This window comes from Rhipicephalus microplus, chromosome 4, assembly GCF_043290135.1.
Source record: "Rhipicephalus microplus isolate Deutch F79 chromosome 4, USDA_Rmic, whole genome shotgun sequence".
Taxonomy (NCBI): domain Eukaryota; kingdom Metazoa; phylum Arthropoda; class Arachnida; order Ixodida; family Ixodidae; genus Rhipicephalus; species Rhipicephalus microplus.
In genome coordinates, this window is record NC_134703.1 from 21657102 (window position 1) to 21671857 (window position 14756).

Genomic DNA, 14756 nt, shown 5'->3' on the forward strand with positions numbered 1-14756 from the left:
ACTTTTGCTCTCACCTATGCAGGTCTGTAAATATGTATATATGCTATTGTTTCTTTATTTGTACCAATCAAGTGGAAAGAGGTAGCCGTCTCCAAGTAACGGTGACAAAAACTTCTTCGTTTATTTTCTATTTTAATAAAAAAACACTTTTTTGCCGAATGAGTATGGATATTTGGTACGTTAAGAGTAAATTTGTGTAAAATCTACGATGCCTGGGTCAGATGACCGAATGACCACACTGAAAGCAACATACAGGATATGATGGCCGAATGCGCGGGCTATATCAGCTCACGTCGTGCTACTTCTAAAGATTGTCACCGACTTAAGAAGTAATTACGTCTACCTATGTGATAAATCACACAAAGCAATAGCTAAAGTTGTTTGCCGCTTTCCACGTTTCCCCTGATGCTCTTACAGGGAGATCAGTGCGTGTCACGTGATCATACTTTGTTAATATTAACCAGAAAGAATTAACCTTCTGTGCCGCCTGCGGCTCGGGGTGGCCTTCACGACTACCTACTCGTCTCGAATTGGAATGGCCGGAAGCCAGTCATTTAATGATGGTAGTTTCGAGAAGACGATCACCCATCTTCTGTGTGAGCGCTTTTGGTTCAATGCACCAAAAAAAAAAAAAGAGCTGTCGAAAGTGTCATAAACTGGACAATCACCCATCGTCGGAAGAAAACGTCTTAGGACACTGACCGAAACAGTCCCCGGCACGGAAAGCTTTGAAAGCGTTGTGGCGCTTTTCACAATCAACTAGTTGCACACAGAATTTAAACAGAGTTGACTAGCATTATTGTTCTGTTTTCTTTCCCTAGCTTTTTAGGTATATAGCTTCTCTCTCCTACCATCTTTTATTCTCCTTACCCTTTCCCCCAGCACAAGGTAGCCAGCCAGTCTGAAAACTGGCTAACCTTGTGGTTACTCCTTTCCTCCTCCTCCTTCTCATTTGACTCTTTCTTTCAGTGTTATGACTCCTTTTAAAGGGGCTCATTAACTCTCTTATGGGTCACACGGCTCTTAGAAGAAAGAATCTTGACCCTATAGGTAGAGTTGACGTGCCCATTTAAAGAGACTGATATGCGAGGCTAAGCAGAACTCTAAAAAAAATGTGTCAAATCCCTCTTTTTTTAGAGTTCAGGTCTCTACTTACCGGAGACAGAAGCCAGAAAACGTGACTGTTCATATTACCGTACACTGAGGTCTTCAGTGATCGGAATGTGGTACTCCAACACTGCTAGGCGCCGCATTTACTAATCAGATGCCGCTTCTCTCTCGACAAGCGACACTTGTACTGCATCGCAAATAACCAATTCAGTAAAGGAACTTGGACACGTTCGCGGATATTCATAAAGAGCAAGCTACGTCGCTGATCAGAAAGGTGAATAGGGGGGCGGGGGGAGTGACCTTACGTGGCCTGGTCCTGTTTCGCTATGTCCCCGTCCGAAGCTTTCAATTGTGCAAAACATTCCTAATTTCTGCTCCTCAATACGACATGCCATGCTAAGTTGGGACAATGGTTCGAAGTGTGCACTCACGAGCCTAGAAGAAACTTCGTAAATAGTATACACTGGCGTTCATGATTACGGATATCATAATCATCACCCAGAAAATTGACTAGCATGTAAGATGAAAAGTCAGATTAATTACATCCCCAGCTCTAAAATATTTCTCTCTCTCTCTCTCTCTCTCTCTCGCACTACAATCGATATCGAGCTAACATCTATTGAACCGACAAATTTTCGCAAAGCTGTCACAATTTCATGCCCGAAAATATTCAAAATTAATTTAATCGATTTTCCGTGCGGAAGAGAGTTCCTTCGCATTGTTTTCAGGATACACAATCGTTTCAAGAAGGCTTGGAGCACTAGCTAAAATTAAGTTTCACACCTGCATACCGATGTGAAACTATACATAAGTTACAGGCGACTTATATGCAGAAAACATGCTGGGTTGGCAAGCTCCCGTACACAAGAGAGAGAGAGAGATAAAGATGCAAGGAAAAGCAGGGAGGTTAACCAGACGCATATCCGGTTTGCTACCCTGCACAGGGAAACGGACGAAGGGGAGAAAAGAGTTTGCAGAGTTACACAAAGTTATTATAAAAGAGATGCAATGGCCGTTCTCTTCATAGTATGAAGAAACTCTGTTATCCTAAGTGTTTATTTGCAGTGCCGCATCAGTGTTCAGTGATTGAATTATTTTTCGTTTCTTTATGTATACATATATATCAGATGCGTGTTCCTTACACGAAGCGAGACTGCTTTGCCCACACGGATGCCGGCAACCCAGTAGAGGACGGAAATCCTACGAGTGCAACTGCAAAGAGGGGAGCATTTTATCCGATGATGGAATCACGTGCGAAGGTACGTATCACACTCCACTTAATCCGTCGTTGTGTAGCCACGGATGCACACATAAAAATGGGCATGGTTATGCGTCGGTTGCACCACATGTGTTTTCCCTTACAAAGGAATTGAACGTTTGGTTATCTATTAATGGTATTTTGCACACTTCAAATGAGTTTTCGATCTGGCAGTTGAAGCGAAATGAGAACTAAACGGTGAAAGTAGCACAAATAAACAGCCATTCTTAGCGAAAAACACGTGTAAACCGTAAATTGTTCAATGCCTTTATAACTATATTGGTCAAAACTATTTATAACATACTTAAAACATGAAAGAGCGTGGTTGAATATCCTCTAGCATTATAGATATGCCTAGGCCGATTCAGTGGTGCTTCGTGGCATTAAGAAGTCCTCGTTTGAGCCTAGATAAGACTAAGCAGTTCATAGTTTTAAATTTTCTAATTGGAATTCATTATCTCTTTACATTTTATTAATTTATATCTTGATACTACAATCCCCGCTAGGTATTTGGGTATGGCGGTAAGATAGACAATAGACGAGCTTTTTAAATGAACTTTCTGGAACATTTAGTTGGCGCAACAGGGTTAGATTTCTGGGGTAAACGTTCGTTCCTTAACACGAGATTTTTGTGCAAAGGTCTACAAAAAGGCAGTTCATCTCACTGAGTACAACACAGAACGCAGGCAAATTATTGTGTTACTGAGCTACCTATCTCAATGAATCGCAAAGAATTTGCTCTTTAACACTACCTGGTTGCTTATTTTCATGTTACTGTATTTGACATTTTTAATTCACACTGCGGGGGCACAGTGCAATTATCTGGACATTGAAGTGTGTCGCAGCTAAGGACAGACTGTTTTAAACAAAAAAAACACCAACACAGGATGCCAAGACGGGTAATATGTGGCGTTTTATTACCGGTAGTTTCGCGCAAACTAGTAAACGTTGTTGTCATACCTTTGTTAATTAGGGAGAATCGCCTAAGCAATTAACTACCTTCACATTTGCAGAAGTTTGGGCATACAGTTCTACATCGCTTTCGAAAACGTTATACTAAAGAATTTCGGGCCTGCTACATCGAAATTCGTCCGTATTTGAGACGTATACGGCGCTGTCGCACTTTTTCGTTCATTTATTCTATGCTTCTTTGTAGTTGATGGCAATACGCTTTTTTTTTTCAGAGATTTCTCAAGTTCGCTCTTGCAATGAAACGGAAAAGCAGCAGTGCCGCTCAGACCAATTGTGTTCGGTGAAAGGCACAAAGGTTGCTTGCAAATGCGCAGACAATGAGCATCTCGTAGACGACGTCTGCACAAGTAAGGGTACATTTCACTGCACCATTCGACTCAAACATTGCAGTCGAATGGTAATGCAATATAAATTGACATTTGTGAAGCAATATACTGGCTCCTATTTAGACTCCGACAGAGAATCGAGAAGTTTTAACTATCTCAAATATAAAAATTATAGTTGCGTCAGCGCTGCTGCAAGTGCAACCTTCAAAGCCATTGTAAAAGAATTTGGGTTACGTGGACAAGCTTTAGGAAGGGAAATGTGGGGTATTAAAGAAAGGGAAGCTGAAAGTCAGGAGGCCAGAAAAATGAAGAGGAAGAGCTGAAATGGAAGGCAGGAAGGTCAGTCAGACGCGCGTGCGATTTGCTACCCAGCATTGAGGAGAGAAAAAATTAAATGAGTGATGAACAGGCAGATAATAGAGGTACGAGAGCACCGTCAGGGTACATGTACGCCTGTCTATTGCACGCTTACAAGCTTTCATTTAAGCCGGTCAATTTTAAAGAGCCTATCAATGCCCCTGTCGTTTTGGTGGCTTGCGAGGCGTCGTGCCACGAGCCGAGAATTTTTCCTTCAGAAAAAGTCGCTCGTCTAGTACGTTCACGGTATGTAGCATGTGGCGTTCGCACACAAAACGATCAAGGAACACAATAGACGCTCTATTTTTTCATCGCTAGCTGTTGCACTAGTATCATCTGAAGGTATCTGAAGGTATCTACCATTCGTATGCGAAAAGAGTACGACTTCGTGAAAGGTATCATAACCACAGGCAGCACAATAATGTTTCGTCCCGGCGGATGGGAGAGGTCTGGTATGGGAGGGTAGATCAGAATAAATAAAAAAACAAACCATATCCACGTAGTGAATGATGATGAGTGAGGTGAAGCGTCTGTCAGCCCATCCGTGCTTCCGTCCATCCTTTCATTCTTGCTTCCATCCGTCCGTGGGACCATCCGTGCGTCCATTTATGCGACCATCCGTCCGTCTGTCCATGCGTCCATTCGTACGTACGTACATCCACGCGTCCGTCCATCTGTCCGTCCGTCTTCTAGTCTGCCTGTGCGTCCGTCCACGCGTCCATCTAGTGAACACTCCAAGCACCGCCATTTCGCATTTCGCATCCCCTGTGGCTCATACCCGCTCTTTGCGTCCGTCCATTGGTTCGTCCGTCCGTCCACCTGCTAGTCTGTCTGTCCGTCCACGCGTCCGTCCATGCGTCCATCTAGTGAACACTCCGAGTACCACCATCGCCCGCCTCGCATCCCGGTGGCTACGTACGACAACGACGGAGAATGAACGGACCCACGCCCTAAGGAGCTTCGCCCCTAAAGTTTGCGGAAATAACGGAGCTAGAACAAGCACAGGGCCAGCTTAAATGGCAAAACATGGGAGGGCTTTTTGCCTTGCAGTGGTGCCGCATGTCAGCCTGATGTTGATGATTACAAAAAACTCGCAACCTTCAGCTCTTGTATGCACTGAGGAATCAAATTACTAGTTGTCGTATGCAAGAGCGTAAAGAAGACAAAGTATTCACAGGACCTAAAGTATAGGGCAACATGATCAACCGTAATGAAAAAAATCCGTGACCCGTATTCGGGGTGTGCTCCACCTGAGGCTTCGACAAGAGAACTTGCCTTCTTCAAAGCTAGAACCGATTTCTTTAGCACTATAGTGTGTACGCACTTCATACTTTCAACTCCAATCCAAAGAGAGAATGTGAAGGCAACCGCAGAGGTGGAGGTTCGCAGTTGCTTTCTTCTCCTCTGCCCGCCTTACTATCAACAGTAGAAGTACGCTGTGGGTACGAGACATGTCCGGTTGCATTAGACACACGTGTACCAGCGTATGCTATCATGTGTCTAAACGGTAATATTTTCAAGTGACAAGGAGTACCCGTCACGAAATTAATACACAAGAGGTCCCTTATATTGCCTCAGTAAAATTATAAAGCCAAATATGTGAGGTATTACCTTTCTCACTTTTCTCGCCACGAGTATTTCACTTAAGCAGTTGAACGAAAATCGCATGCTGATAGCGTTGATATGATATGCAAATATTGTTGTGCCCTCACTCAGGTAAGTGTGTCGCTTCCGAATGTCACGAAAGGTTCATGGATTGCTCAGTAGCCCACGGTAAACAGGACTGCTCCTGCCCATGGAAACACCGGATGGCTGACATATACGGCTCGACATGCACATTGCGTGAGTACACTAACCCAACAGCTCCTCAAAGCTTCAGGAACGAGTTTGTCTGAGCGTGAGTGTCTAGCTGTTTTTATCAATGGGCATGCCTTTCTTGCCAGCCAACCACGTTTAGAAAAAAATACATGGTGTTTCAGCATAATATTGTATATAAGAAGACCCAAACTGCTGTAAAGTGGTTGTGTTTATGTGTAGGGGTAATTTAGGAGCATAACAAGTGTACTGCGCTGATTAAAATAAAGTCCATAAAGTACGATATTATTATCTTTGCAAGCCTCAACTGCGCTTAGTGTTTCATGGGTTGAAGCTGATTAGAGTGCTTCAAATTCAGTAGCTCCTAACAATATCATGAGAGACGTCCCCAAACTATGATTTTATTATTATGAATGTCTGAGGTAACGTGACCCTCCGTTTAATATAAAACGCCTTGAGTTCGTTGGCATTCCACAAAAATTTATCAACGTCACGTTTTGTCCCCGTCGGAACGTGGTCGGCGCAACCAGGACTAAACCATGACCAAGTGCGAATGGATAAAGTTCTAGTGAGGTAGAAACTTATCATACTCACAAATTATTGCTGTTGTAGGTTATTCCTATTATCTGTTATCCTATTATTCCTATTATCTGTTATTCCTATCATCTGTTTCGCCTTTGACGAAAATGAAGACATCTTAGTAAATATGAAGTCACATAAATTTAGTACACCGTACACCTTATGCATAAATAAGTGCAAAGACAGCTGTGGGACCGACGGGCTTTCCTTTGCCTGTGTCTTTCCCTCTGGTTAACCACTTCAACTGAAAATAAAAATAATTGCTTGCGCGGGCGTCTCGTAAAGACTTGTAATAAAAAATGTGCCGTCTATAAGTGTTTAATGTCTTGTTTTCCTTTGCAGGTCAGTATTACTACACTGTCTCCTTCAAGCTTAACACCTCCCTTGAATCTCAAAACTGTAGTGTCTACGCTCCTCGCGTAAAAGCTGCGGTTGGTACCAAGTTTGTTCTCTGTTCTTTTACTCTTTGATATGTGGCGTCATTGAATGTTCAGTGCAAGATACTTTATCCTTATTCAAAAATCCATCTTTTATCTTCCCCTGCCAGGCTAGTGACATTATTATTCTTATATTATAAATTATCCTCGTTCTACGAATATCCGATAATGGGATTGCAGCAATTTTTTTAAGTGCAAAGCATTTCTTAGCCAACTTTGGCGATTTTGAGCGTATCTATCTATCTATCTATCTATCTATCTATCTATCTATCTATCTATCTATCTATCTATCTATCTATCTATCTATCTATCTATCCGCCTACGACATTTAGCTCTCCTGGCCGTTTTGATAATGGTATCGATACCAAACTTGGTATGGCATAACATGACTGTATGAAAAACATATTTGGCTAGTCATAACATGGAAATCATGACATGTATGTCATGGATGTCATGATTTACATGTCATGGTTCTGCAGCTTTTGCGGTGGTTTCGTTCACATGGCATGTTACCAAACTGGTATGGTATGGCATGATTACATGGCGAACACAAGCGACAGACCCTTACGTGGGAATCAAGACATGCGTGTCATGTAACAACATGACTACATTCCACACTCATGATGCGCTTGTGGCCGTTTCGCTAGCGTCAGATGTACCAAATTTGGTAGTACAGTCCGTGAATGGATGACGAAGGTATGTAAGTGGTGCAAACATGATGATCATGAAATGCGGCTCATGTAACAACATGACTGAATGCTATGCTCATGACGCGCTGGGGGCCGTTTCGCTAGCTTCACTTATACCAAATTAGGTATTACGGGACGTGAATGGATGACGAAGGTATGATACTGGTGCAAACATGATAAAAATGAGATGTGTGTCATGAAACAACATGACATGCTACGCTCTTGATGCGCTCGAGGCCGTTTCACTAGCTTCACATGTACCAAACTCGGTATTACGAGACACGAAAGGACGACATAGGTAAATGACACATCAAAACATGATAATCATGACATGCGTGTCATGAAAGAACATGACGATATCCCACACTGATGAAGCGCTCACGGTCGTTTCGATATCTTCACATATGCCGAGCTTGGTATTACGTGACGCCAATGAATGACAAAGGTGTGTGACTGGTGCAAACATGATAATGGTGAAATGTGTGTCATGTGAGAACATTACTACATGCCGCAGTCAAGGTGCCAATACATTTCGACGTGACGCGGTGTGCGTGCTCGCCGGGGTTCATTTCGTCGCGTCACGCCAGCGTTGCCACGCCAGGAGCTGGTCCTGCCGTGACTCGCAGGCACGCGCCACGCTGCATTGCTTTGACGCATGTGTGTTTCAGCACGTACGGCATCCCTCCGTCCCGAAAAAAATAAAGACGCAGTGTTGTCTGGGTAACGCATCGGAGGCAAATGCAGCATGTCGCATTTTTCGCCGGTTGCCGTCGGGCCGCGCCGACGGACGCAGGTCGCGCCTGGCGTCACACTACCGAGTGCTCGCGTTTTGCTTACGTTGCATCGCTGTGCCCAGCGTGCGCACGCGTCAACGCTACATTGTGGTATATTGGGCCTTTCATGGTGCGCTGGAGGCCGTTTTGTTAGCACCAAATATACCAAATTTGCTGTTACGTGACGTTGTTGGATGACGAAATATATGACTGGTGCAAACATGATAATCCTGACACGCGTGTCATGGAAGAACATGACAACATACCACACTCATAGCATGCTCACGGCCGTTTCGCTAGCTCCAAATATAATAAATTTGGTATCACGTAACATGAATAGATTACGAAAGTAAACGACACATCCAAACATGATAATCATAGCACGGAAGTCAATACGGCATCATTTACCTCCACCTCGTGACGTTGTGCTGATTTTAAAGTGACAAATCAACATTTCTCATTCGAGCTTCGCATATCATTGACTCCCACTGTACGTGGGGTCTGCCAACTTTTTTTAATACAGTGAACTCTTAGAAAATCTTCGTCTATCAAGTCTGCAGCCTTGTTCAGACGACGTGCGCTACGTACGAATCATTGGTAAGGGTCATGAGCGTAAACGCAAGCAATGTAAGGAGCTTGTTCAGACGTTCCTGCACTTAGCGTAAAGTGCACAAGATTTTGGACGTAAATGTTAGCGGGCTCACACCTCTTACAACAAGGAAGGTATGGTCACAAATAAAGCTTGTTATAACAAAAACAAAAGCGCAGATAATGAGAACGCCACTCTTTATAATATAGATGAAAGAATTATAAGATGATTGGTTTTCATAGCAAGATCCGTGAACTCCAAGGGGGTCCCGAGGTAACTGTCGGGTATCCGCAAAACCTATGTTAAAAAATAAACTAAAAGTCACAGTTTCGCCGCACGGGCGAAGCAATAAATGTTATAGAAACAACTTCGAATGTAACGCTGAGAATGACAAGCAGATTGAAACGTGCAGCGTGCTGCTCACGCACAAATGACGTATAAAACAACATACACAGGACGAGAGCGAACTAACAACGTTTACAGCTCGACACTTGACGCGCAGTTTAAACAAAAACGACGCACAAAACGTAATCACAAGCACATATGAATGCAAACTGGCAAGTCTCCCAGTTGTTATACTTTGCTGTGTATGAAAAGCGCGTTCTTTTTGCAAACGGGGCCTGTGCAGCGAGCGAAGTGACCTTTGTGTGCCCGGTAATTAATGCAATCATTTCGGTGAGGGGAAAGTCGAAGGCACAGGATTCTCCCCACCGAAGGATAAGCGCGCGCGCATAAGCATCTGCCCCCCACCCCCCCTCGGGGGGCAAAGTACGCGTGGGAGATAAGCGCGCGTCGGCGCATCGTGACGAGCTGAGCGACGAGGGCGGTTGGCTTTTTTTTTCTTTCTTGAGTTTTCATATATATATATATATATATATATATATATATATATATATATATATATATATATATATATATATATATATATATATATATATATATATATATATATATATATATATACGATACACGTCTGCATATACGGTGAATGACGGTGGCGGCGGTGGAAAACCAACTGAGATTGTCCCTATAGTTGCTGTCACAATTAAAGTCTTTTTCAACGTACACTACATGGTGCTATGGTGGTTGCTTCCAATTTTTCGTATGCTTTACGAAATAACACGTTTGCACTGCGAGACAGCTAGCTTGTGCTGCTCGTTTATGAGATGTTCGTAAAGCTTTTGTTGCAGTTTTATACAGCATATGCACATGAGCGTATTTTTTCCAGGTTTGCTTGTCTGCCTGTTGTGTTAGTATATGACCGCCTCCTATTTGCCACTTATTCTAAGTTGTTTCCGTCGTTATGCAAGAAGTCCCTGAAACAGCCATGGCTGAGAACCTCAGATATGAGTCATTCGCAAAGGAATTCTATAACAAAGGAACCACAGAAAACTGGTAATAATGTAATAATTGTACCTGGAGTTTTACACCCCAAAACCATGATGTGATTACGAGATACACCGGAAAGTTCTATAATCCTGTGTTCTTATAAAGTGCACTGACGTCGCGAATATATAGCGCAATACGTGGACGTCTGCCATTTCGCCTCAATCGAAGTTGGACCACCGCGACCGAAAGAAAAATGATAGGCTGGTGAATCGTGAACAGATAATAAGAGCTTTGGCACTAAAACAATATGCACATGCTTGAATGATGGTAACACGAGCAAGATTGAACTATAAATACAGTGCTGTTATTAAGTGAGCTAGAGCATTGGTAAGATCATCAAAGGTAAGTTTTATTGATGAGGGCACCAATCATAATTGTTTCAAAAGACAATGAAAGTTCTGCCAGGCTTGCACCAGGTTGGTAGTTAATAATACCCTCTTCAGCGGGATTTCCCATATTGCTGCAATGCTGAATGAAAACTCTTTGGCACAAGACATAAAAACCAGCTGGCCTGAAAACTTGCTTATCACCCTTTTCTTCCCTTCCTCTTGCTCTTTTTCCCCTTCGGCACAGGATAACTTACTCTTGGGCGAGTCGGTGCTTGCTAACCATATTGTGCTATAGCGCAAAACTGTAATAGAAAAAAAAAACAGTGGAGTTGAAAAAAAAAGGCGCTGTTGAGCTGGTCAACGAAGTTGTGGTACATACACCATCTGACATATTGCCTGTTCAGAAGCGTTGTGCGTAGATGTCGTGCACCGCGCATTCAGAGCAGTGTTCTGTGTTAAAATTTTAGGTTGCTTCGCGTTTGTATGCTCAATTCCCATAAAGACTGGCAGAGCAATTTCGGCTCTTCAAACATACGGTGTAACGTATTTTGTTCTTGCCTTGTTGTGCCTTTCTTTCAGATGAGAACGGCTCTCGGTTACCAGGTGCACGCTGTGACGATTGCCAATTGCACGTAAGTGGGCGTGGCTTGTGCGCATTCTACTACGTTACGCTAAAATGTCTGGGGCAGTCGTGTGAAAAGAGAGTATGGTATCTCGAGATGCAACTACTAATACTTATTATAATACGAAAATAATATCATGGATTTCACGAAGCAAAACCTTGATATGATTACCACGCACGCCGTATAGTTGAAGGCTCCAGGAACTTTGACCGTCTGTTGTTTGACAGCCTCTGACATCGCACAAAATTAATACACGGTCCATTACCATTTTCGCTTGCGTCTAAAGGCGACCACCACGACCTAGATCAAATGGGCGACTTTCGGGTCAGCATCTTACATACAGAATACCATGCACGCAAACACGTGCTCGTATATGATTCCACTTTATGTACGCAAAAAAGCATGCAATGGTGATGGACCTGGAGATTCATAATTGCGCTTTTCATAAAGCACTCCCTCTTGTTTATACCTTATTTAAATTTGTCTTGGGAACGTGTAGTACATACAAGTAAGCTTAAAAGTCACAAAGGCAGTGCCTGTTTCTTCTTCCACATAGTTACAGCCATCTTCTTCATTTTGAAGGCTCTTTATCCAGCTAGAGAATGCCTTTTGAAAAAAGTAGTGACAATGCACAATATTTTTCGAGATTGAGATGCTCGTGATTAGCAACTTGACAAGGGATATTTAGTTTCTATTTATAACTGAGCATAGAACACTGTGGCTATAGCTATGATACAAAAGGAAAGGAGATGAGAACTTTAGTTGTGAGCGGGAACTCGGCGTTGTGCGCGAGCAAATAATCACGATGGCTGCAACGAATTAAAATCAGGGGTTCGAGCCGTAATTTAAGCAAAATACACTATGGCAGTCAGGTGTTCCGACATGAAACCATATAAGCGTTTTAAAGTGTAAAAAAAGACCGTGTACAAGTGTCTTGTATGTGAGGAGTCGTGTTAACTGCAGAAGTCTCGAATCACACCACGCGTCACATCATTCTCGCTGCTCGAAGGTCGGGGGATTTAAAGACCCACCCAATGCCAGGTCTTCAATCATAATTATCTTCATCAGCATCAATAAATTGTTGAGCTTCGCAAGTGTAAGTTGGCGTGTTGCCTTGCGGACGCGTAGTGAATATTTCGCTACTTTGCGAAATGATGAATTATGGCGTACTGGCCACTTCTCAATGGTTCTGGCGGTAGGCACACGAGGGGTGTTTAAAACGGCTGCATTTGCGTGCATGGGGGTCGCTTCCCTCGTGGCATAGTTGAGGTGTCCACCGATTTGTGAAGCATGCACTTCAGCGAATGATTAGGCAGTTTGAACAGGGCCTGATTAAGCTATTGCTTTCCACTCTTCAAGTCGAAAGTCACTCCTCGTCCAAGTTTCTTTTGTTTAGAACCAAAGCTTTTCAAGGTCGAGCTCTATCCGGTGTGCGGTGTGACCTCCCCTACTGCACATGTGCACCCCTTCCCACCCTCTCTCCTAAACTCGCTTCCCCTCTCTCTCCTCTAAGCATCCCTCCCAGCTACATCAAGCACATCAACGCCACCGTTGTGCATGCGTGTACCCTCTCCTCTCCAACGCTCCCCCTCTCTCACCTTGCAACGCCGGCGTAGGCAGCATCTGCTGGCATTCGCGCGCTCCCCTCTGTCTCCTCTAGGCATGTCTCCCCTCGGAGTTTGCACCCCCATTGCGCATGCACAACTTCTCCCCTTCCCTCTCGACTCGGAGCGCCGGCGCAGGCGACGTCTGCTAGCGAGTTTCTTGATTGGAAAAGCTGACCCAGCAGAACCATTCACTGGCCACTCCATATACATAAGCACTAGATCTTGACCTCCAAGGTAGTGCCGGTGGAAGATTTATCCTGTGTGTTGTTCAGCAATAAAAATTCCTAGCGTGTGCATTATATAAAAGTAAGCTGCGTGTCTCTGTGTCCAGTCGGAGTTCTTGGTCCCTCGTTGCCCATTAACAATGATTGGCATGTTCCAGTGGGAAACACCAGTGCACTGCGTGCTTGGTGCCTCCCCAGGTTTCTCTCCTGCGTAACACTGCGATGAGAGCCAGAGTCAACGCCGCCGCCGGTGTAAGCGTTAGCGCTCGCTGATTCGTATCTACGAAAGGCTCCCTTTAGAGGGAGATGGTGTAATTTTTGTCACTTCTACGCAATGTGAGTTTTCAACATATCAAGTGCTCCGATGTCAAATTGAGCTTCACTTTCGAGCGACTCGTGCGTTTGTACTGATTAACCAGGTAGCGACCAGGTCTTTCTCAGCCATGATGTGGCGTCACAGAAGAAATTTTCTGCGCCCAGCCTCTAGTTTATCTGGCCCTCACCGTGTGACCCTAATGTTTATTTTGATTATGCACGTAGTAAACGTTCAGTTGGGAATCATTACTCCTGTCGCATATTTCTTCGTCCCTTACTTGTACAGTGCTGCACGTTCCACCAAATATGTTAATTTTCTGCTCTGCAGAGACAACATCACGGCACGACTTATTTTGAACGACCCCCTGCCCAAGCCGTTGCAGAAGAGGCTTCAAGCTTGCGAACACCCGATTGGAGACGTTTGCATGCTGTATCCGATGCTTCTCATTGTAAGAGGTTCAGCAACAGGTAAGTGTAACCAAGGTTTTTACTGGATGCTGATAGCAGCAAAAAAAGACATATCATACTTTTCTATAAACCCCAAATACTAATGTATAAATGTTGCATATAACGCTCATTCATGACTAACACAGTTATCAATTGCCTAGCTTGAGGGCGAAGAAAAAGTAGTGTCGTTAACTTGATCGCCACTTCTGTTGTGTGTCCGTCTACTTCATTAACGCGAATATTGCTTGCCGACATCTCCTTTTAGCAGCACTACTAGTAACATGTTAATTTTGTTACAAAGCCGGACGAATGATTTTTATAACGTGGAATTCGTCGCATTATTCAAGTACCGACCACTTAGCTATAAAGTTACATTTCAGTTGAAAATATGTTGGTAGGTTGCTTACTTGGGACTCTTAATAGTTAAGCATTTTTATATATTTATTACATGAACCTGCACGATATCATAGTGGCTAAGGGACTCGGCTACTGACACGCAGCAGGCCATGGTGGCTGCATTTTCGACGGAGGAGAAAATGCTTGAGGCGCGTGTGCACCTTGAAGAACCCAAAGTGGTCAAAATTTCCGGAACCCTTAACTATGGCGTTTGTCATAATCATATGGTGCTTTTGGACCATTAACACCCAGCATATAATAATATATTTATTACATACAAAAGCCAGCAATGCCGGTGAACAAGCCATGCTCTTTCATTAGAAAGAGGGTTTCGAGTTTGCGTAATTGAGATAAAATAGTAGCGATACATATACACATGTGGTCCAAAAATGCGTCCTTTGAGAGAATGTCTTGCCATCGGTTGGCTGCCTTCGCTAACGATATGTGTAACATCATGATAGGCTCTCAGATGGTTTTACAAAATGTTTTACAGAAATATTTTTAGGCATATCCTCCCATCA

The 14756-nt window shown here is 43.5% G+C and overlaps 2 protein-coding genes across 3 annotated transcripts in view; one reads left to right on the top strand and one right to left on the bottom strand.

Annotated features, from left to right (window-relative positions):
- LOC119171703 (glycoprotein antigen BM86) overlaps nt 1-14756 on the bottom strand; it is a 163219-nt gene that overhangs the window by 56226 nt on the left and 92237 nt on the right. The gene's annotated exons all lie outside the window — the stretch shown is intronic.
- Nucleotides 1-14756, top strand: part of LOC119171704 (uncharacterized) — a 45782-nt gene that overhangs the window by 12281 nt on the left and 18745 nt on the right. The window contains exons 7-12 of the mRNA XM_075892274.1: nt 2238-2369; nt 3553-3687; nt 5740-5865; nt 6760-6848; nt 11203-11255; nt 13721-13860. Coding sequence (XP_075748389.1) covers nt 2238-2369; nt 3553-3687; nt 5740-5865; nt 6760-6848; nt 11203-11255; nt 13721-13860 — 675 coding nt within the window. The remainder of the gene's footprint in view (nt 1-2237; nt 2370-3552; nt 3688-5739; nt 5866-6759; nt 6849-11202; nt 11256-13720; nt 13861-14756) is intronic.